This window comes from Emys orbicularis, chromosome 20 (assembly GCF_028017835.1).
Source record: "Emys orbicularis isolate rEmyOrb1 chromosome 20, rEmyOrb1.hap1, whole genome shotgun sequence".
NCBI lineage: Eukaryota > Metazoa > Chordata > Testudines > Emydidae > Emys > Emys orbicularis.
Genome location: NC_088702.1, coordinates 4,082,739 through 4,106,738, shown reverse-complemented (window position 1 = coordinate 4,106,738; position 24,000 = coordinate 4,082,739). Strand labels below are relative to the sequence as shown.

The window sequence follows — 24,000 nt, the reverse complement described above, 5'->3', positions numbered from 1 at the left end:
ATGTTGATCACTAACTTGGCTCCTGAAGCGCTGAGGTTTGAGTATCACTGAACTGGGCAGTTCTGTCGAAAGGCGAACACTTTGCAAAACTGGTCTGTTTCACTGGAATTTCGTTTAGGAAAAAAACTGGAGGGAAAAGGTGCTGACATTGTCAGAACATCCCATTTCGACATTTGCGGAACAAAACGTTTCAATTTTTCCTTTTTAAATTTTTTAAATTTTGTATTATATATTGTAATCGTATTATAATACTATATATTGTGTGTGTGTGTGTGTATATATATATATATACACTTCTACCCCGATATAACTCTGTCCTCAGGAGCCAAAAAATCTTACTGCGTTATAGGTGAAACCGCGTTATATCGAACTTGCTTTGATCCGCCAGAGTGCTCAGCCCCGCCTCCCCGGAGCGCTGCTTTACCGCGTTATATACGAATTCGTGTTATATCGGGTCGCGTTATATCGGGGTAGAGGGGTGTGTGTGTGTATGTATGTATGTGTGTGTGTATATATATATATATACACAAAATTTAATCAAAATCAAAGCGAAACATTTCAATGGACCCAAAACGAAATTATTCTGGACTTTTTCGTTGTGGAGACTTTTGAAATGTTCAGGTTTTGCTCCAAATCAGAACAAAGCCGCATTTCAAAATCTTGGAATCCTTCGCAAAACGGAACTTCTGTCTGTCCCACAGCGCTAGTCATTTGTCCCAGGGCATGAGCTCAGGACACTTTTTATCCTGATTATTCTCTAGCTGTGTTATTCAGCAGTGAAGCCCTGTAGTCAGCAGGAGGGCTTAGGGGGCTGTATGTAGCCAGTCATCTTTAGATCTTTGAGTTGAAGCCCCACAAAACGGGTGGAGGCCTACGTGAATTGAATTGTTGGGTCATGATCCAGTTGAAGACGTGTCCACATAACAAAAGCACCTTCTTGGTTGGCATTAAATTTGTCCCCTTCTTGGCTATCTTAGTAGAGAGGCCATGGACAGATGGGGTCAGGTAGACCTGAGGTCCTCTCTCACTGCTAGCATGGGGTCCCTGCAGCTCCGGGGCTACACAAGGGCTATGTTTTATGCACTACAGAGTTAGCGTCCACCGGTTCTGCCACTGAACTCCCTTGAAATTAAAAACCAGCAAGGTCCCATGGTTGGTTTGAAGACCAGGGACGACTTCTTATTATTAAACTGGTGTGTGCGTGCCACTGCCCATTCCTGGACAGAATCGGAACTGCATCATAGGCCCCTCCACCACTTGAGCTCAGGTGGCTGTTAGAGCCGGCGGATCTGGGTTCTATCCCGGCTGCTGCCCTGAAATTGCCCGTGGCACGCAGCACAATTAGCAGCCCAAGCGGGCTGTGGGTTTGTTATGTTTCCTCAAAACACAACAGCATTTCAGGCTGTGTCTGTGGTGCGCGCCCAGACTCACCTGTTTCACAGCTATCTCCTCCGTAGCCTGGCAGACATATACAGCTGATGCGGTCTCCTCCTTCGCTGCAGGTCCCTCCGTTCATACAAGGGTTTGGGATGCAGTCATCTGAAAGCACATGCAAAGAGTGAAGCAGGCAGCTGGGCCCTGGGATCCCAAGTGGCATGAATACTGGGAGCAAATCTGAGCTGAGCGGGCTTGGCTGCAACTGTTCCAGACTTCTCCAGGAGCCAGCGATGGGGTCTCGGGCCTCTCTCCTGCTGATGCCAAATCTTTGGAGATGGGATGCCCGGAATGCAGTGTAAAGCCTCCGATCTGCCACCCCCCAGTTCCCTCTCAAGTGTTGGGAGAGGGCAGGATTCAACCCCCCCCTCCCCCCGCAAGACTTGAGCCTGCCCCCTAAAGTTCTGGCTCTGTGTCAGATCTTACACCAGAAGGAGGCCTATTTTGTCTAGGCCTAAGGCTCACAAGAGAGGCAGAGCAACCAGCCAGCCTCGTGGCATCATGAAGAACTGAATACCCCAATCCTCTTGGAGAGCTGTGTGTGACCGGACACCCCCACGTCGGGGGCTCTGCTGTGGGTAAAGAGGCAGCACTGTTGTTTAAGTTTCCATCTGCGCGGGAACCTCAGTCATGTTGGGAGACCTGCGTAGAGCAGCCCCGCCCCAGACGCGGCGAGCGCTCTCGGACACCGTTACAAACTTAGTTCCATCCCGCAGTACCGATGGGACAGACCTGAGTGGTGGGGGCCGTTTGACCTTTCAAATGATCCGTAGAAAAGGTAAGTGCTGGGCAGGGGGTGAGGAGGGACATTCAATAATTCTACAACCAAACATAAAACATTGTCTTTGTGTGAGCTCAGTGGCGGCCGTTGGATTGGTGGGCACCGGGGATGGAGTGGACGCTAGGGAGAAGGTGGATTCTTTCAGAGCAAGAGGATCTACCACCTGTTCTGTTCGCACCGGGAGGACTGTCTGAGAAACCATGAGGGGGCGGGGGTGGAGACGTGCATCTCAAGAAGGGATTGCTGTCTCCCCAGGAATAGGAATGAATTCTGGTGGTGGGGCCCCTCCTGCTAGATTGGACTGAGCTAAGAGTCAGACTCATCCGGGGATAGAGAATCACGTTGGCTGGGAAATACCCTCGGGGGATGGCGGCCTGGGCTAATGATCAAGCACTCGCCCCCAGTAAATCCGAGTCCCGTTCCTAGGCTCTGTCGCCTTGTATTAGTTAAAGTATTCTGTGCGTCAGTTTCCCCATTTATAAAACAAGGAAGAATTACAGTGCTCTCACTAACGGACTTGGAAGGATGCGATTTTTCTTGGCGAATGTCGATAAGCGTCAATTGCGCCATACGCGCACACAAACCCATGGAAAAATACTTCCCTCAATTACAATTGAAATGTACAGCTAGGCAAAGGAAGCAAACTGCGGCTTGAGAACTTCTTAGAGTTCGGTTTAAGGATATGCCCTTTGTATATTTTGGCATGTGACGGTGACAATTTGTGTTCTAACGGTTATAAAGCATTAACTTTTTTAATCTGAACATCTCTTGCCGTAATCATTGCCTGATCTCTCCCCCTCCCCCACATTGCCTGCCCTTCCCATAATTTCCTGCAACTGTGAAAATGTAAATGCACAAAATTATGGGGCTTAAGTCACCGGGAAAATTTAAATCGATTAAAAATTGAAAAAATGCTTAAAAATAAACATCAATATTATATAAAAAAAATTAAAATCAAGTTCCTCCAAGGCTATTGACAGGGGTGTCTTTTGAGGGTTACTTAGAGTGTTGCATCTGAAGAAGTGGGTTTTAACCCACAAAAGCTTATGCCCAAATAAATCTGTTAGTCTTTAAGGTGCCACAAGACTCCTGGTTGTTTTTGTGGATACAGACTAACACGGCTATCCCCTGAGATTAGAGTGGTCACAGCATTCTGAACATGCAGGCTAAGATTTTAATTTGAGTGGCAAATGGGCGTCCAAATCGTTTATTTGGCTTTGAAAATTTCACCCCCTAACGAACATCAGCAGGCGGCATTGTCCCTGAGCTCCAATACTGAGCTTTTCATTTGCAGATCTGTCCTCATCCCTGTTTCATGGATGATGAAACTGACATAGAGGGAAAGAGAGAGAGACAGGAACTTGAGCAATGTCACCAGTAGAGCCAGGCCTAGAACCCAGGTCTCCAGCTACTGTCCTATCCACTAGGCAAAACTGCCTCCCATTGCTGCTACCTACAAGGAAGCTCTTTAGCTTGAGTATATTTGAACCTCAAGGCTCAGCTGTCCTGATGCCTAAAGTTTTGTTCTACCCACTAGACCACACTTCCTGCCAGATGCGAGCGTTGAACCAAATAGTTCCTGCCCCTCAGCCCATCCTTAATTCACTAATTTAATGTATTTATCTGTGCTCGCTTTGTTTTTACTGTGGGTCACTCCCAGCCTTGGGAATGGATCTACTTGTGCTCACTGGGCCTTAGAGAGCAAATGCCTCCTTTAGATAATGCATCAGAAGAGCGTTCCCGCCATTAAGGCTTTGCAAACCTGTTGGATGCTTCCACCCCCTTCTGACCCATTCAGCCAAGCAAGAATCTGGACACTGTAAGTAAATGGCCTCTGGTAACTGCCTTCGCAAGGCAAGGCCGGACGCTTGCAGTTAGATTGACTGGATGAGCTGCCCTGCAGATGACGCTTCAACATATTGTCCTGTAGCTTTTCTCCAGCTGGGCCTCTGAAGCCCCTGTGATCTCGAAGTTATTGCTAGCCGCTTAAATTACGAGACACGATTCTCTCTCTTGGTTAGGTTGCAAGTGACCTGAGACCTATCGTGCTGACAACTCTTGTCAGCTTCCTTGTACGCTCTCCCCCCCACCCCGTCTGTTGCAATAAGACTGCAAGCTCTTTGGAGGAAGGACTGTAGTTTTGGTCTGTGTTTGCACAGCACCATAGGGTTTTGGTCCATGATACAAATAGGTACTTAGCTGTCTCCCATCCCCATAGCATCTAAGCATCTCGCTAATCTTTAATGTATTTATCCTCACTGCCCCCTGGGAGGCAGGGCAGTGCTGTTTTCTCCCTTAGGCTACGTCTACACTACAGGGGGGGGATCGATTTCAGATACGCGAATTGCGTAGCTGAATTCGACGTATCTGATCCAACTTACCCCGCTGTGAGGACAGCGGCAAATCGACCGCCGCGGCTCCCCCGTCGACGGCGCTTACTCCTACCTGGGCTGGTGGAGTACGCGCGTCGATTCGGGGATCGATGATCGCGTCCCGACGAGACGCGATAAATCGATCCCCGAGAGATCGATTTTCTACCGCCGATCCGGGCGGATAGTGAAGACCAGCCCTTAGACAGAGGGGGAACTGGGCCCTAGAGAGGCTAAGTGAGATGCCCAACCTCACAGTGGAAGTCCATGGTAGAGCAGGGACTTGAATACAGGTCTCCCAAGTGATAGGCGAGGGCCCTTACCACAGCACCATCTTTCCTACGTGGTACAGACGCACCAGGCTTTCAAACCAGATTGAGGCGCTCCTCGCCACAGGAAGTCATTGAGGCTGAGAACGGAGCAGGAGTCAAAGAGGTTCGGGAGGTTGATGCGGATAACAAGAAGAGCCAGACATAGAATAGTAAATGCTAAAAAAGCCCAGAGGCTAGCAATAGATATAAAGTAAAAACCTCCTCAAGGCTTAAGAGCATCTCTGCTAGGCAGGGCCGGCTGCCTATCCTGAATCTAGCTACTGCAGGGGTTCTTCTGCATCTTCCTCTGAAGCACCTCTAGTGACCAATACTGGGGACAGGGTGCTGCCTGAAGTACTGAACGACGGCCCCGTGGTTATAGGCTGCTAGGCGGGGACCCAGGAGTCCGGAGTTTCATCCCCTGCTGCAGACTTGATGTGTGATCTTAGGCTCAGATTCTCCAAGGGATTTTGGTGCCTAACTCCCACTAAAATCAATGTGCTCTGCCTTTGACCTTGGGTTAGGGATTAAAAAGGGGAACGCGCAGTGCATACAGTATTTATAATCACAGCAGCGTTTGCTTTCATCAGACCGAGAACGGCTGCAGGGCTTGTGGGGACCAGACTGGTTCACGTCGGAGTCAGCCCATGCTTTCTGCTGGGAGCATCGCAAGATTTTGGATTCGTGGGAGTTTCTGAGTGAGGAGATCAGGGCCTCTGCGAGCTTCTTAAAGAGGGAAAGGACTCAGGAGGTCATCCAGTCCTACCCTACCCCAGACCATGTCTAAGGATCATTTCCCCATTCTAATCTCCAAGTGCTTTGTCTGGTCCCACCCAGGGTGACCAGACAGCAAGAGTGAAAAATTGGGACGGGGGTGGGAGGTAATAGGAGCCTATATAAGAAAAAGACCCCAAAATCGGGACTGTCCCTATAAAATTGGGACATCTGGTCCCACCTAAAATGCCCCCCATGTGATGGATACCTCCCTTAGGGAGACTGTTCTGCTCTGAGCAACAGGAAACATGTCTTGGTCTGCAGCCCAAATTTTTCTTTGTGCCTGGTGCGGCTTCCTTAAAGCCACCCTAAACAATCCCTCTCTCCAGTTGGTCCTGGTCTACCCTGCAAATGTTGCCGTCAGCAGAGCTAACGTCGTCCGGGGAGGTGGTATTCCTAGGTCGGCAGAAGATCCCCTTCTCTCAGGGTACACGGCATCTGCACTCAGGGCCTATGCACAATTGATCGGACCCTGGAAACCCAGGCCAATACAGAGTGTGTTGCATGGCTTTAATCATGCGTCTGACTCTACCACAGCTCCACCAGCGGCTACAATCCCAGAATCAGCACACCCTTCGACAGCCTAAGGGATAAGGACACATCCTTCTCCTCAGAAGCACAGTGCTGACTCCTTATCTCCCTCACTCCACCTGCGATCTGAATGAACTGGGCCATATCAGCTGATGAGCTGGGCTGGATCAGGCTAGATGGGTGAGTAGATAGATGGGAGATGTCTGACGTTGCTGCAGGAGGTTGTGTTTCTGTGACAGCAGAGGGCGCTCTTCCCTATGATTCAGCACTGACCCACAATGCCCTGCTGCCAGAGGCATTCTCTTTCATCTGAAATGTGACATGAGAGCCTATCCTATTGGTGTCATAATTACATTTAATTCTTAATTCACTACTCCAATGGTTTGGGCCATTATTTTCAATATACTAGACTTTTGTTGGTTTAATTAAGAGTTGCCCTCTTTGTTGGATTGGAAGCTCTCCGGTAAGGGACTGTCTCTTTTCTGTGAGTTTGTACAGCTCCTAGCACCAGAGGCCCAATCAGAGTTGGGCAAATGACATTTTTTTGGTTCTCTGGCAATTCAGAAAAATCGAGGAAAAAGTTGGTTCGAATTAAACTGAACATGACATTTTTCAAAATGTTGGGCAAATTGAAAAGTTTGAAAAAACGTAGTTTTGGGTCACATGAAACACTTTGTTCAACCTGGAGCAAAATGATTCGCTTGAATTTTGAGCATTTTAAAAAATGTGTTTTTTTTTAATTGAAATATATTTAAAAATTTAAATAATTTAAACAAAAAGTCATTTTGAACCAAAAAATCAAAACGTTTCATTTTGAAACTCTCAGAATGGAACAGTTGGACTTTTTTTTTGCAATTTTGGTTTTGGTTTTCTTTTTGACATGAATTCGCCAACGTTTTGGTGTTGCTGAACCTGCACTCTTCAGCGAAAAAAAGTTTTGGATGAAAATTTTCACTCTGTTTGTTCCTGATCCCTGACTGGGGCCCCCCCAGACATAACTCTAGCCCTCTGGTAAGCATAGGTTCCAGGTCCCCCTCTTTGCCAATTCATAGAGGAGATAAATCTGTTACAGCCCCAGCTAGACAACCTTAGCCCAAGCGATAGCAGCTAGAACTAGTCAGAAATTTTTGACTAAATGTTTTTTTCACCAAAACATGCCGATTTCATCAAAACTGAAACTGTTCACGGGAAAGGGTCAATTTCAACGAATTTCCTGGCCCAAACAAAAGTGGAAAAAGAAACGTTCTGTTTCGGCATTTTCTAAATGAAAAGTTTTTTGGGTTTTTTTTTTTTCAGTTCAAACAATTTTTTGTTTCAAAATGTAATTTAATTTATACTTTAAAAAGGTTGGAAAAGGGGTGGTACATAGTCAAAATCCAAATGAAATCTTTCAAAAGGCTCAAAATGTTTCCATTTACCCAAGCTGATTTTTTTTATTTTTGGTTTGTCAGTTTGCAGAAATTTTCAAGACACGATCACAATGCAAACAATAACACGGTACAGCGGCAGAGCTGTGCAAAGGGGCCTCAGGATAAATGAGAATCAGGCCCACTATATATAAGGGGTTTATAATCTGGCCCATAGTTCTTAGGCCAGGTGTAAAGAGAATTAGTTCATCAGTGGGAGACACACACACACACATATGAGGAAAATTGCAATAAGACACAAGGCAATGGACCAATAAGGACAAAGGGAAGCACAGATCTAGCCAAGGTGGTTTTGTTCTAGAAAGCTTTTAATTCCCTTTATTAGTACCGTGTTTAGTCATAGCACTTTTTTTTTTCATTGAAACAGTTGTTAAAAACACTTCATAGAAGTAGCAAGAGATTTAAAGTGCATGCGCGGTTGAGACCAATTTGTTTGACAAATATGTGCTTCTCCGGAACGTTAAACTTCCCTGATCCAGCTGAAGGGGGGGGCGGGGGGGAGAGAAAGACAGACGGACAAATGGACAGACAGAGGAAAGCATAGTGTGAAAGGGAGGTTTTTAGTGCGAGAGGCCAGTGTATATGGCTGCCCAGAGGGCCAAGGCAGCACAGCCATATGGGTTACCTGAAATGTTCACCCCTGCTCCCAGGCTGGCGCTGTCTGTTGGCAGGACGGGGAGAGGGTGGGTGGCAGTCAAAGGGGCGTCTGTGAAAGGGATCCCCTCCAACGCTGAGCCCGATGCTTCTTTGGAGACATCTGCAGTGGTGGAGGTGAGGTCGTGCTTGGCGGTTGATGAGCATCTGTCCCCTTCTGGTTCTCCAGGAGTACCCGTGGGGGAGATGGCCGCTGGTGCCAGGGTAGCAAAGGGAACAGTTTGCTCTTCAATGGCCTTCTCCTCCTCAGATGATTCACCTATCAACGGGCCACTTGCGTCGGAGTCAGGCGGCTCCACTCGCTTGTGTCCCACCGAGTGGCTGTCGCTCACTGCTGGAGATTTTCCGATGGGCGGCAGCACGGTATGGACCTGGCCTACTTCCGTGTGCGAAACAGTGAGGGCAACCATCGTCGCCTCCGGTCGGGAGGCAGAGCGGACGTCCTCCGCCTGGGAGCGGGTGGCAGCAGGCAGCAGAAGCCAGGTAGAACCCGAGCGCTCCTCGTTCTCCTGGAGGCTGGACTGTCCCATACCAGGGGATACGGACAGCAGGGTATCCTGAATCGCTGGGGTGGCTTCTGGCCACGCTGGGCCAAGAGCCCCGTCTCCAGATAGCTCTGCATCTTCAGAAGCACCCGGGCGTCTGCCCGGGTCAGGGAAGCGTGTGCTGCTCAACCCGGAAACAAGCCCACTTGGCGGGGTGGCATAGGTCTGGGCACCTTCCACAGAGAGCTCCTGACCTGGTTCTTTGAGATCTTCTGCCTTCCACCCTGCAGTTGGGGCAGCAGAAGCAGCAACGGTAGGAGAGTGCTCTTGCACCCCAGAGTCCTCCTCGATGCCCCTGGAGCTGGTGTTGTGAGCATCTGCCTTCTTCGCGGCAACGACCTCTGGGTGCTTGGAACCACGGATGAAATCCGCCTCTAAGACATCAGCAGAGCTGCCTTCTTCTGCGGGGTCCTCTCCATGTTCTTGGTGGGACCTGACGGGAACATGAGATACGTTGGGTTTGATTGCATCACCAGATCCGGCTAGTTTCGGTGAGATTTCCGCTGGTGCATTTGTAGGGCTGGTGGTCATGTCTCCATCAGTCATTTCTACCACTGCGTGGGGGACCATGGATTGGGGCTCTCCTGTAGCCATCTCAGTGGGATGAACTGGATTCTGCACCCCATCTGATCCCTGGTGGCTGCTGCCCGGTGGCTGCTTCTCTTTAGCAGTCCTCACGTTCTCTCCCTCCAACGAAGAACTCAAGGTTTGTTCCGGGCTAGTTCCATGTTCTTCCTCTGCAAAATTCAAATGAAAAAGACAGTGATCAAACTACCTCCTGCCTCCTTCAGGATGAACAACCAGAGCTGCCTGGAAAAGGGGGTTTTCGTTCCCCAGGGAAAAGTCGACATTTCAAATGAAGTTCCCGTTCCGCAAAAGTTGAAATATCGAAACTTCTCGCGATACGAAAAGTTTCTAAGCGGAAATGTCAGAGCTAAATATTTCAGCATTTTCAATCAAAATGACATGATTCAACATGACGAAACCATATTTTTCATTTCAAACCAACATTTCAAAACAAAAATATTGTCATTGATCATCACAACATCTCTCTAACATTTGCCCTTAAGTTGATCATCCATATTATATCTATCTTAGGTATTTATATGGCCCTCTTACCATTATATCTCAAGCACCTCACAATCTTCAATGTATTTATCCTTACAACAACCCTGTGAGATAGGGCAATGCTATTATCCCCAGTTTACAGATGGGAAACTGAGGCACAAGTGGCTAACTGACTTGGCCAAGTTTACACAGGAAGTCTGTGCAGAAAAGAGAATTTGATGCAGGTCTCCTGTATCCCAGGCTAGTGCCCTAACCACTAGACTATCCATCCTCCTTGTTTTGCGAACTTAACATCAACCTTAACTCCTTTTAACAGTGTTTTGTCTGGGAACTATAAACCAGATTCCTCAGCTGGTGTGAACTCCCATTTAAACGAATTGAGTGAGGCCATTTACACAAGGTGAAGAGCTGGTTCCAAGTCCTTTGTTGCCAGAACTACAAAATGAACTGGCTCTGTGCACATGTTTCACTTTTCATAAACATGTGAATTCCCCTCTCTTTTCACCCCTTTTATTTTATTAAAAGTGGAAGGAAGGAGCCAGCAGCCAAATTGGGTTCTGGATCCAGGTTCTGAACCTGCCATGAATTTCAGGGGATTTCAGCACCAAGCCCAACACTAGTTTGAGCTAATGGGACTTTTGCAAATTTTGATTTTTCATTTAATTTCAGTTGGGGGGAAAAGAAGCTGCATGTTTCTGACAAATGTTTTTCAGTTTTTTGATCCCCTGGATAGAAAAATTTTGAAACATTTTGTCAAGGTTTCAAAGAAACAGTTAAAAAAAAATCCAAAAATGTTCATTACGTTTTGTTTTACTGGTTCTTCAACCAGCTCTCCCCATAAATATTGCCAGTGAAAGTATTTGGAGAGATCCTGACAACGGGGCCAACTGACATGAGCCACCTGTAGGAGAGACTGGATTAGCCTGCGATTGTCAAAGGTGCCCAACTCTCATTGTAACATGGGCATCTAAATCCCTTTGGCTTCTTTGAAAATACCAGCCCTATGGACTCTGGACCTTTCGGCACATGCCTTCAAAGCTGCGTTCGTGACCCCATTCTAGCCATCGCCTTAAAAACGTTCCTGATCACACTAAAGAGGATTCTCTACCTACCATTCCTGGCTGTCTCTGTGCAATTTCCAATTCTCCCCCTTTCCCCTTCCTCAGCTGGAAGGGCAGGGCTCCCTGGTTTTACATCTCTGCTAATCAGACCTGCCTCGGGACTGGCTGGGCTCTCAGGGGAACGTGATGATGGGTGAAGTCCTAGATCTGAGGATACGGAGTTATCTAGCGGGGGTTCCCAGGAGACAGGAATTGTTGCCTCTTCAGGGGCACTGCTTGGCTTTGGCTGCTCAGTGTCACTCATGTCCTGAAAAAGAGGGATGGTGTATATGGCCCCTCTCGACTCATTCTCCACTTCCGCTTTGGACAGCTGAAGCTCCTCCATCTTTTCTGTCACTGTAACAATCTCCTTGGTCCCCTCGGGCTCAGCGGCTCGGTATTTTTCTGGAGACTCCGTGAAAGCGTCTGTCTCTTCTGTGGGCAAAAAGAAAGCGGGAGATTACTGCCTCGGCCTGTCCCCGGGGCATCAGAAGTGCTCAGCGCCCAAAACTTCAGTGGGAGGCAAAGGCAGCTAAGAGAGCTCAGCACCTCCGAAAAATCAGGCCCTCGGCGGCTAAGGAAACGTCTGCCCAGATACTTTTAGCAACGTACGCGGGATCTGTACCTTCCTGAGCCATTTTCCGGGCAGACTGCTAAAAAAATAAAAAGCCATAGATGTGGGCATCTGTACCAGGCAGGGCATCCCTACTTTATCCCGGTGCATTAGCATCTAGCACTGGCAGCCTGCAGGCTACCTGCACAACGGGATTAAATTCTCCTCTACTCTGAGGAGCAGCACAAGGCCCCTCTTGCACCGAGGCCTAACGCTGGCCCCCCAGCATGGGGGAGCATTTCACCCTCTGGTGCATGAACACGGGCTTCAGGCGGCAGCCTGCAGGCAAATCTGTCTGTGGCCCCGGAGCCGGGTCCTTTACCTCGAAAGCAGTACACGTCGTATCTGCTCTGGGCGTCGGGGAATCCAGTCTGGTTCCGGAACTGGAAGACGGTTTTGACTCCTGGCTGGCTCCCTCCGCACCGTTCCCGCGGGGTGACAATGGGGTAGCGGACGCTGCCGTCAGCCAGCCAGCCCGAGCTGCAGTGGTCCAACCCTTCGTTCCAGGCCGCGTACATCTGGCCCGGGGTCGCTATCTCCGCTCCCAGCTCCTTGCAGTGAGTTTTGGCCTCCTCCAAGGTGAATTTGTCTGGGGCGGTTCCCAAAATGAGTTTTCCTGCAAACACAGATGAAGGGGGGAGGAATCAGAGCCAGTCCAGGAAAGAGGGCTCTTTCAGCCTCCCCCCACCCTTTCTTATGGCTTCCTACGGCTGCATGGCCCACCCCACCCTTCAAATTACAATATCGAACAAACTCCCAGTGGATCCATGAGCTGCCATCTATCTCTGAGCACTATCTAAGACGGGGTGGGCAAACTATGACCCGCGGGCCATATCCGGCCCGCGAGCTGCACCACGCGGCTCGGCCCCGCTTCGGCCTGGTCGCTGGATCAGGGCCGCACCACACGACTCCCGGAAGCCACGGCATGGCCCCCTCCGGCTCCTACGCGCTCTAATGGGAGCTGCAGGGGCGGTGCCTGCGGATGGGGCAGCATGCAGAGCCGCCTGGCCGCGCCTCCGTGTAGGAGCCGGAGAAGGGACGTGCCACTGCTTCCAGGAGCCACTTGAGGTAAGCGCCGCTTGGAGCCGGCACCCCCTGAGCCTCTCCCCACGCCCCAACCCCCTGCCCCAGCCCTGATACCCCTCCCGCTCTCCAAACCCCTCAATCCCAGCCCGGAGCACCCTCCTGCACCCCAAACCTCTCATCCCCACCCCAGAGCCCGCCCCCCCAGCCGGAACCTGCACCAAGCCATGTGGGTAGTTTGTTCCTCTATTGCCCGTTATGGGGTTTATTGGACCCTGTACTGGCTGCTGTCAAAGACAGGAAACTGGACTGGATTGATCCAGCATGGGCCATTAAGGCAGATAAGGACACAATGCACTTTGGCGTCATAATTACCGTGCAGATCTTCGACGTAACAGTAGACATCGTACATGTCTTCTGGGTCCACTACTCCATAGTTACGGACCCCCGGCAACCCATCCATGTCTCCATAACAGCCGTCACGAGGGGTGTGGATTGGGTACCTGGAATGAGGAAACACAAGTATTGATTTTCCACAGAGAGAAAAGGACTGCTGGAGCCAGCCGGTCAGATGCTGCTGCTAAACCCTTGGGGTAGGGCTACTAGGGTCACCTAAGCCCTCTGCTGGGAGCCACCCAAGTGGCCACTGATTTTTGGATGCCACTGTTTTTTGGGACACCCCCTTGGAGACCACCCTGGGGGCTTGATTTCCAGAAGCACTTGCAGCTCCAGCTGACCTTGTGGGGAGCCAGCACTTTCTAAAAATCCAAGTGAGGCAACCCAAACCCCCGCATTCAAAGTCAGTGGCCCCATTTGGAAATGTTTGCCCATTTAGGGCCCGTTGATTAGGTGACCAGCAACTGTGCTCTGAAGTTCATTGAAATCAATGGGTGCCTTTCCTTTGACAACCATGGGGTTCAATGAAGCTCCTAGCGCAGTGGTTTTCAACGTTTCCCTTTTCGGGAGTCTCCTCCAAGCCAATCAGCTGTCCCATTTAGCTACGTGGGAACGGCAAGGTGGTCATGACCGCTTGCTTGCAATCTCCAGGTTACGGAGATTGCAAACTGTAGCTTTTGGGCACAGTTTGCAATCTCCTTTGGAATTGTTGCAGGTGGAAAATTTCAGCCTGCTCTAATCAGTGTTTAATTTGGAGAAAAGTTCATCAAAGCCACGTACGTTGTCTTAGACAGCAAGCTCTTTGGCGCGTGGGCCATCTTTTCGTTATGGGTGTGTGCAGTGCCTAGGGCTAATGGGGTCCCAGTCCAGTACTGGGGTCTCAAGGCACTGTTGTAATACATATCATCATCACTATACAATGGCATAAGAAGAATTCCATTTTGGTACTGGGGAAGTGGATTGCCCCATCTTGGAACTCATCATGATTCATCTCCTTAATATCCAGTGGCGGTGAGTTCCACAGATGAACAATATGTCATGTGAGTTCCGCATCCACCTCAATCTAGCCTCTGCATGAGTTGCCCACCTGACCGTCTGGTCCGCGATCCAGCCCGCGTCGCATTGCTCGTAGCCGCTGAAATAGGCGGCGTACAGCTGTTCGGGGGTGGCGATCTGTGCCCCTATCCTGGCGCAGGCCTCCCGAGCCTTGGCAAAGGTGAAGGCGTAGCGCGTGGAGCCCTTCCGATAAAGGAACACCACTCCTAGAGGACAGAGTGTGAAACAGCATCTAAATGTCCTGGCAAATGTCCTGCGGGCCATTAATCCAAGGGGATTAGGGAGGTGCAGTACTGTACACTCGTCATCAGCCAGCTATGATGCTGTCTCAATACATCATGGGGTCACCAGGGCTGGCGTTAGACTTGCTGGGGCCCAGGGCTGAAGCTCCAGCCCCACCACCCAGGGCGGAAGCCAAAGCCCAAGACCCAGCACCTGGGGCTGAAGCCCAAGGGCGTCAGCCCTGGATGACCGGGCTCAGGCTTTTGGTTTTGGCCTCCCTGCCCGCGGCGGTGGCGCTCGGGTGGGGTCAGGCTTCGGTCCCCCCTCCAGGGCTCGTGTAGTAATTTTTGTTGTCAGAAGGGAGGGCGTGGTGCAATGAAGTTTGAGAACCCCTAGCCTAGGCCTTGTACGCCCTGAGTCCGTGCCCCAGCGGTCCATTCACTTGCTGCATGCAGCAGTAGCCTGCTATGACCCATCATAGGATCTTATGCAAAATCTTAAGGCCAGAAAGGACCATTTTGATCATCTGGTCTGGTCTTCTGCATAACACAAGCCTGAGAACTTCATCCCCACCTCCCCGGAGGTCAGTTGTTCCGATGGCTGATTGCCCTTCGCTGTTAAACATTTGCACCTTATTTCTAGCCTGAATCTCTTCATTTTCCGGCCGTTGGGTCCTGACTGTTCTGAAAACATGACCATCCACTCAGTGTGGGATGGGGGTTAGAGCAAAGAAGCCGGAGACGGGGGGTTCTACGTCCGGTTCTGCCCACCGACTTCCTTTGTGGCCTCGGCCTCCTCATTTCCCGTCTTTACGTGCCTCAGTTTCCCTGTCTGTCAAATGGAGATGAAAATACCCATCTTTAGGAAGTCCGAGATATATACATGCAGCATGCCGTATAAGTGCTAACTACTAGTCATAGTTTTGCCCTTTTGTGCAATGCTCGTGATGTAAACTAGCACTCTGTTTCCCTCTGAGCTGGACAAGAATCATTAGTGTCCCGTCCCCCCTTACAGATAGGGAAACTGAGGCACAAAGAAGGGACATGATTTGCTCTGGGTCACACAGCAAGTTAGTAACAGAACACAAGAGTCCTGACTTCTGCTTCTAAGCTTTAACCACAAGACCGTGCTTTCCCGCCACTAAAGAGCCACGGCTAAACTGCAGAGGAAATCCTCCTTTAAACCAGGCTGCCCATCACTCTGGTGTAAATTGCATGTCTGGCAATGTCAAGCGAGGAATCAGAGCCGCCGGAAATTTTTCTAAAATGAATGGGCGAACTTGGGCTTCTTGCCGGTTTTGAAGAAAGGCTGAAAACAATCAGAAGGGATAGGGAGGCAGGAGAGGAGAGGGTGCGTTGCCAGCTGGACTTTGCAAGGGGCTTTTGCCATAAGCAATACAACCTGCCTCCGGGGAGGGAGGGAGGAAACGGGGAATCTTATGAGATTAACACTTGAATATTAGAAGTGTGCAAAGTTAATTGAAACTGGGAGAAATAGCCTGCAGAGTGCATTAAGGAAATTGTTTGGTTTTGCCAGGGAAATCGATCACAGTGAAATAAATAGTAACTTCTCCGCAGTCCTGGCAATAACGTATGATCAGCGAGAGTCGTCAGCAATTATTGAACGCTGGCCCTTCTGCAAGCACTAGCGGTCTGTGCTGTGTTGAACAAGAAGTGATAGCTGTAGTAGGCTGTTATCCTTTAGTAGATCAGCCACTAGAGGACGACAGAGTACGCGCTGTGTTAGTGGCGGGGTTCTGTTTACACATCTCGACGCAAGGGTTAACCCCTCCATGTAGAGTCTCGAGCTGCCGAAAGCTAAGTCAAGCAGGGAATAACAAGATGCAGTAATACAATAATAATACAATATAATAACGCTATTATAGCATTAGCGAATAGCGACAGGCCTTTTAGCTCGGGCACTAGAGGCTCGTGCGCTTACAACCAGACATCCCCAGTTCAATCCCCGCCACTGACCGTTCACCCAGGGGTGTGTCATGACACATCCAGCCCTGAATTAAAAGACCCAAGGCTGTCAGCCTCTGTACTGGCCCAGCCACCAATAGAGGGAGACAGCCCCACGCAGTGGGCATGGCTTATACATGCAGTCAGACAATTACGATCCCTCTGGGGCTTGTGCCAGCCCTGAATCCCATCCCAACCCCAGCCCCGCGACAGATGTTAGGGTTAGGGGGCTGTTACCTTTGACCTTCACCTCCAGCTGGTCATGACCGTCCTCAATGCCGTGTTGCACGCTGCAGCGGTAGATCCCAGAGTCGTTGGACCGGAGCTCGCTCAGCACCAAAGTGGCGTCGGTAAACGAGGCTGAGTAGAAGGGCAAGGAGACGCGGTTGCAGTAGCCTTTGCTCACCTTCACCTTCTGCCCCCGGGCCACCAGGATCTCAGCCTCCTTCCCCTCAGAGATGAAGGTCCATTTGACCCGGGGCGCCCCCAGCGCCGCCCGGCGCCCCCCTGTGGTAGTGGTGGCCTGGGGACGCAGGTAGGTGACGTGGCAGGGAATGGTGAGGGTGCCCGACAGCACTGCCTGGACAGGCGGGTGTTTGGCGATGGAGACTCTCAGAGCCTTGAGGTCATCTGCCAGGGAGAGGGAGGAAATAAAAGGTCAGCAGTCGCCCAGGAGAAGCCTCATTAGCTTTGTGCAGTATAGGGTCCATGACACACAATTGAGCAGTAATGATTCCATCCATCAGAGGTCATTGGTAACATACACGCACATGGACACAAACACACTTGCGCCACCCAGTGCATGGCATTTTCAGTCCGTTTGTCCATCAATTGCTGCTTTGCTGTCTTTTCTCCCCGTCTGATCCCTCAGTCATTTTAACTGCCTGTGATTCCCTCTCTGGACCTGGATTTCAGTGTGACATCTGTCTGCTTGGACCTTGCTCCGTTTAAAGTCACACTGACAACAGGGCTGAGCGTGACTGGAATGCCCTGCGTGTAGGTGGGGCGCTGGGTTAGCTCCCAGGTAGGGTTAAACGAGCAATGAATACATGGACAGTCGGGTTAGCAGCTCCAAGTTCAACCCCAGGTTCCCTTATATTATTATTTGTATTACCTTAGCACATAGTCATTGACCAGGACACCATGTGCTCGGTGCTGTACAAACCCACGTTGGGAGCTGAGTTGTTGTGTCTCCGCTGCTGTCTTAACCCGAGTTAACTAACCCACGTTAAGACCATGCCTTGTAGAGGCTGCAGTGTAGAGGTATCCGGAGAGACCTAACTAAAACATGCCCAGGGACAGCTCAGGAAACCTCCCTCTGGGGCAAATTCACCCTGGGGGTAACCCCACAGACTTCATGCGTGGGTTTGGCACCCCTCCCCGCAGGACCCCTGCTTTATTCAATGCCAGGACTCTCTCAGCCAGCCGCTATTGAGTGCATTGCTTTCTGCTTGTTGTTCACTGCTTGGCCCCAGGCCCTAATTTACCCAATGCTGCTCAGCCCCTGCTCTGAAGACAGAAGGGCTGATTGCCTTGTGCTGGGAGGTACAGAGCTCACGCTGTGGCAGCCAGGAAGGGGTTAATAGATGGGCCAGTTACCTCTCCAGCTGGTACTCACTGGCCCATTAACCACAGCTGCGGGTGGGGGGAAGGCTGCAGCTTTGGCAGGGGGGGCTGGGTGCCAGAGACACTAGTGTTGCTCTGAGAAAGCTCCTCAGCAACAGAGGAAATTACACAAAGCCCCGAAGCCCCAAGGAAAGAAAGGTTTGGAGAATGCAGCACTGGGAGAGAGACGCCTGCAGACAGGCCAAGGTAGGACCTAGTCCAGGTGAGGGACTGTAAGAACTGACAGACCCTAGCTGCTTAACACAAGGGCTGTGGGCTGGCCCCCTGAGGGGGGGGTCCCTTATTCCCCTTCCCCACGCATACACCCCCTTGTAGGATGGGCCATGTAAAGCTTTGGCACTAACGGGGTGCATCCAGACTGAAGACCCGGTCTAAGACATTGGACCACAGAGTTTGTATCTGGACTCTCCTGTTGACCTGGATTGGGGTTTGGCCGGCTGGGGGACTGGGTGGCAAGTTGGAACAGACCCCACCCACTGAGAGGCTGATGGGAGGTGATGGAGACAGAGGAGCTGTGCCCAGCCCAGAGGTGGCCTGCCAAGCCCTGAAGAAACCTGTGACATTCCTCGGGGTCTTTTCCCTGGTGCTCCATCACTGTGGTATCGGGGCACTTGGCAGATGTTAATGACTTTATTTTCACAAGACCCCCGTGTGGGGGCAGGGTGCGATTATTCCCATTTCACAGAGGGGGAACTGAGGCGCACAGAGACGAAGCTCAGCAGCAGCTGCTAATGTTGGGTGCCTGACTTGAGGCACCTGGTGTTGTTTTTCATGTGACCTAGCGTTGTGTAGCTCTTCATAGGCTCAAAGCCTAGCTCCCACTGACGCCCATTGTCGCTGTGAGCGCCTGGCACTTCTGCCGGTCGCGCCCTAGGGCCTTGAGTCAGGCATCCAGAAAATGAGGAACACCAATTAGCAACCTTTGGTTGAAGCCAGCTTTGCACCAACAGGGGTCCTACAGGCCCCCTGATACGTCCCCAGAGCACCCTCTATCCCTCTATTGAGGCAGGGGCCCTGGGATGGGGGAATCATAGAATATCAGGGTTGGAAGGGACTTCAGGAGGTCATCTAGTCCAACCCCCTGCTCACAGCAGGATCAACACCAACTAAATCATCCCAGCCAGGGCTCTGCCAAGCCTGACCTTAAAAACCTCTAAGGATGGAGATTCCACCACCTCCCTAGGGAACCCATTCCACTGCTTCACCACCCTCCTAGTGAAAAAGTTTTTCCCAATATCCAACCTAAACCTCCCCCACTGCAACTTGAGACCATTACTCCTTGTTCTGTCATATATGTAATGATATATGATAATGACAACGGAGTATATGATCATGTAATTAAAGATTGTCTCATAATGAAGATGACCAAGGGGGACATTTTCTGGCATTTCCTAACTCTTGAGGGCTTGATATTGCAAGCTTAGCGTGGGCCCAGCAGGGAGGTCATTGAGAGCACAAGGTTGCCTGCTCTCAGCTCAGGGGCCTGCCCTCTGTGGCAGCCCAGCGCTGTAAATGGCAGGAAAATTCCTGCTTGGCCCCAAGCTCTCGTTCGGTGCAGGCAGAATCTTCAGGGAATTTAACGCTAAAATCTAAGACCACCTACAAAAGGGGACTAAGGGGCATACTGCTAAAAGGAGCGGGGGATTCTAGCGGATCGCTAACTGAATGAGCGGACAATGGGACAGAGTCCTGGAAAAGGCAAATATCGTTTTGGGGGGGTGTACGAACAGGTGTCATCCGTAAGGGAGAGGCAGTACCTGTCCCGCTCTACCCGGCACTGGTGAGACCCCAGCGGGCATACTGGGTGTACTTAGGAAAGACGTGGACAGAGTCCAGAGGAGAGCAACCCAAGTGATCAAAGGTTTAGAAAAACGGACCTAGGAGCAAAGACTAAAAAAAAGCCTTGGGCATGTTTAGTCTTGAGAAAAGCAGACTGGGAAGTGGGGGTGGATAAGTCTTCAAATAAATGAAGGGTTGTTATAAAGAGGATGGGGATCAGTTGTTCTCTGTGTCCATGGAAGGCAGGGCAAGAAGTAAGGGGCTTAATCTGTAGCAAGGGAGATTTAAGTGAGATATTAGGAAGAACTTTCTAACTCTAGGGCAGGTAAGCGCTGGAGCAGGCTTGTGGAATCTCCCATCATTGGAGGTTTTTAACAACCCCCGTCAGAGCTGGTCTAGGTTTATTTGGTCCTGCCTCAGCGCAGGGGGCTGGGCTTGGTGACCTCTTGAGGTCCCTTCCAGCCCATCTTTTCTAAGTCTCTGTGTGGCATGTGCAAACTTCCCCTCCTCTCTCACCAAAGACTTGGTCAAATTCAAGTGGATTTTCACAGGGGCTGCAAAAGGCAGTTCCCGGATACAGAGGCCACCTCCCTACCACATTTCATGTCCCTGCTCCAAAGCGGGAGGGGGAGGGGGTGTTAAAGCTTGTCAAAGAAAGGTCACCTGACTTCTGTAACATGGGCCAAAGAACGTCTCTATTCCTGACCTTGCTTTCAGAACTGGTTGATCTATTTCAGCAAAAATCCCCCCCGCAACCCCACCCCCCAAAAAAATTCAGCCTAAGACAAACACCTGGCATGGAAAATTTGCAGCCCAGGTGGTTTAAGTTTGGCAAAGTTAAAAGCAACTGAAAACAGGGTCTTATAATGGAAAGTGTTGGGCAACCTTAATAAGAGGCGGTACTACCAGCCCTGCCTGTAATAGCATTACAATAAGGCCTAGAGGCCGAAGCCAGAATCAGGGCTTCATTCTGCATGTAGCCATAGCAGGAGACAGTCCCTGCCTTGAATCCAGCTAGACAAGACAGACCCAGGAGAAGTTACTGGCCCAAGGTCAGAGGCAGAGCCGGGACTAGACCTCAGGTCTCTGGAGGGGCAGCCCAGTGCCCTAATGCACTAGACCCTATTGCCTGTCAAATCAGCTTTGAATGGATTTTGGCCGCAGCCATCGCAAAGCTGCCTGTTGACCGGCTCGGAGGGTGTCCGACTTACCTGCACTGTCCCCAAAGATAAATGCGTCTGTAAAAGCAAGGCGGGCAAATACCCAGAACAGCAGCAGCATGTCCGTCATCACTCCACCTGGGTGGGAGGAAATATACAAGATGAGCAAGCCCCTTCGTTTTCAGTTTAAACCAATTTGTACCGAAAAATTCCCGGGTTTTGCCATTCCGTTTTTTTTCTGATTGTTTTCACCCTACTTTTGTATAATTCAAATATGTAAAAAATAACTTGTTTTATTAGGAAAATACAATACATTGCATGAGATCTGTATTCTGATCAGACATTAGTCTGTGTGGATATGCAAAACTCCCCGTTTATGAAGCAAGGCTATACGTATTTAGTCTAGAAGCTACACACAATAAACACATCTGAAGCAGTGAGGTTTTTACCCATGAAAGCTTATGCCCAAATAAATCTGTTAGTCTTTAAGGTGCCACCAGACGCCTTGTTGTTTTTACAATAAACACAGGCACGCACATGAGCTCTGAAGTGCGGGCGCATCTGAACGAACTGATGAATCTCACGCTCACCACGTACACATTTCAAGCTGTTAGCAGAAAACAGTTTAAAGAGCTGACCCGCTAAAATGGGAAGAAAACAAAACTCTGTACCGGAATACGGTTCAGAACACAAGGAGGTCTCCGAAAGTTTTTTTTTTAAAAAAGATGAAGTTGAATGTATGCAAATGGTGCGGCCCAATTATTAAATGGAAATATTTATAGGCTAATAGTTCCGAGTCTACAACAGTAAACGCTTTATTCAAATGAAAAGTTTTATTTGGGGATTACTGAGAGATTGTTTTCTTAAACTCAGTGGTGGCCTTGTGTTCTGAGTTCTGCAGCAATCCACATCGCTGAATGGAATTCAAAGCATTAATCTGCTGAATACTTTTTCCCACTGTCTTTCCATCCAACAAAATAAACCCCGATATTTACCCAGAAAAATTATGAATCGTTTTTCGCACTGATTTTTCGCCTGTTTTTCTTGTGGTGGTAATAAACACCGATAAATTCCCAGGGGGGAATGAAATAAACTAAAAACTGACGCTGAAGGACCATAAAGATGAGTTAAAGCTGTGCAGTAGGGTTAAAGAAAACCCAACCTTCCACTCCCCCCATTTGAAAAACCCCAACGGGCCTGAAAAGATTTGCATTTACCCATGGCGGGTGTTTAGTGCTAGAGGCGCAGGATACAGAGGAGCGAGAGAGACAATACCAGCCACAAGGACAGGGAAAGAGATGGATAGATTGAGGAGAGGTTAAATAGATCTAGAGATAAGGGTCTATCTATGGACAGAGACCAGCGTAGGTAGGAAAATCAAGCGGGCTAGAGACAGGTGGAGGGGAGGAGAGAGAGAAAGATGACTAGTTAGATCCCATCTTGACACTTCCCCTGCCCTCACTGATCGATCTTATGGCTGGAAAGAGATGCAGAGAGAGAGATTTCTACCCCTCATTCGCATATCCAAACGCCCCTCCCTCCTTGCTCCCCACAGTAACTTGCATCCCATCACACCACCTAACAGTGCCCAGCGCTCCCGGAGAGGAGACACAATCAGTCTCTGGATTTTTTTCATACTGTGCGATAGCTGCCGAGGGGTAACCACAGTGTCTCTGCAAATCACCCGCGGTGGGGAGAAAGAAACACAGGGTTAGTCGGGTTTTGCTTTCTCTCTGCTTGGGTGAGATTGTTCTGCAGAACTGAGGCTGTTCACTTCAGTTACCTTCCTTCCATGTCTAACTAAAGAGTTTCAGAGCGGCTAAGAAATTCATTGCTCGGGGCTGTCGTTACGAACCTTTGCTACCCAGCCCCGATTCATCCCTGGACGCTGAATGAAGCAAGGGTCTTGTAGGGAAATAAATGGCTTCTAATTTGAACCTCTGTACCCAACTCTGGCAGAGCAGAGGGGCCTTAAGAGGACATCAGTTGGAGTTCAAGGGTCCGTAGGGTAAATGAGAATCTGGCTCTGTAGGCATGATCCAAATCTTAAGGGAGAAATTCTTATCCCCGCATAAAACTGGCGATGCTGCCGTAAAACGGGCATTGGCGCTTGCCAAGTTCTGAAACTGTCCCGAAGCTGGCGGGCACGGTGAGGGGGAGGGCATTTGGATCTAGGGATTTGGTTCTGGCCCAAGCCTCATGCACCCCTGCCCCAGGATGCCTGGCCTTTGGCGACAACCGGAAAGCTCCCGGCTTCATGGGACGCTGAAGAAAAGCCCTAATGTAGTGAGAACAGGGCGGCCGGGCGTTATTGTGGGCGGCGGCGGCGTTACGAACCCGAGATGCGTGTTAATAATGTGTGTTTTGCAAGGTCCTGTTTGCCCCAGACAGTCTACGAGAACCACTGGGGCGGGAGAGGGCATGGATTAGAGGAGCTGCAAAAGGATGTCTCAGTGATGTGGGAGGCCCAAGATGGCCTTCCTTTGAAATTCCACTCACGCTGGGGGTTCGCTGCTCACAGGCTGTGAATGCCGAGGGCTGACCAAAGAGCTTATTATATCCCCGGCCTTTTCTCAATGCTGCTTGGCACAAAGAGACTTTCCCATCTCCCCCACTGCTCCCAATGAATAAATCTCGAAGAAGTTTTCCGAGGGCTGACGCTGGCTGTGCTGGGTGATTTTTTTCCCCTCTCTGCTGACCGCCAGTGTGAGTCGAGCTGCATCTCTCTCTGCAGCGAGCAGGGAGAGGGAGCCTGGTACAGCGGTTAGAGCGCTAGCCTGGGGCTTGGGAGCCTTGGATTCCATTCCCTGCTCTGCCACGGACTCCCTCCGTGACCTTGGGTAGGTTACTTAGTCTCAACGGGAATAACGGCCCTGCCCTACCTCACAGCACTGTTGTGAGGATAAATACACTGCAGATTGTGAGGTGCTCAGATAAGTTTCTTAGAGGTGGGGCACATATGGAAAGGCTAACCCGGGGCCGCCTCTTCCCCTGCTGAACAATGGGGGTTTAAAGCCAGGCTACAGTGACTTAGATCAGTGGAGAGTTCACATGGCTTCATCTTGGGGGTAGGAGTCACCTATTCTGTGGCTGTACAGCACCTAGCACCATGACTGGGGCTCCTAGGGGTTACTGCAATACCAATTATTATTAACAACCCTAACCAT

At 50.1% G+C, this 24,000-nt stretch overlaps 1 protein-coding gene across 1 annotated transcript in view; it reads right to left on the bottom strand.

Annotated features, from left to right (window-relative positions):
- Nucleotides 1–20,963, bottom strand: part of BCAN (brevican) — a 36,974-nt gene extending 16,011 nt beyond the window's left edge. The window contains exons 1-8 of the mRNA XM_065420406.1: nucleotides 20,885–20,963; nucleotides 16,506–16,898; nucleotides 14,114–14,288; nucleotides 13,006–13,133; nucleotides 11,930–12,223; nucleotides 11,007–11,429; nucleotides 8,253–9,563; nucleotides 1,432–1,539 (exon numbers count right to left, since the gene is read on the bottom strand). Coding sequence (XP_065276478.1) covers nucleotides 1,432–1,539; nucleotides 8,253–9,563; nucleotides 11,007–11,429; nucleotides 11,930–12,223; nucleotides 13,006–13,133; nucleotides 14,114–14,288; nucleotides 16,506–16,898; nucleotides 20,885–20,963 — 2,911 coding nt within the window. The remainder of the gene's footprint in view (nucleotides 1–1,431; nucleotides 1,540–8,252; nucleotides 9,564–11,006; nucleotides 11,430–11,929; nucleotides 12,224–13,005; nucleotides 13,134–14,113; nucleotides 14,289–16,505; nucleotides 16,899–20,884) is intronic.
- Between the last annotated feature and the right edge of the window lie 3,037 nt (nucleotides 20,964–24,000).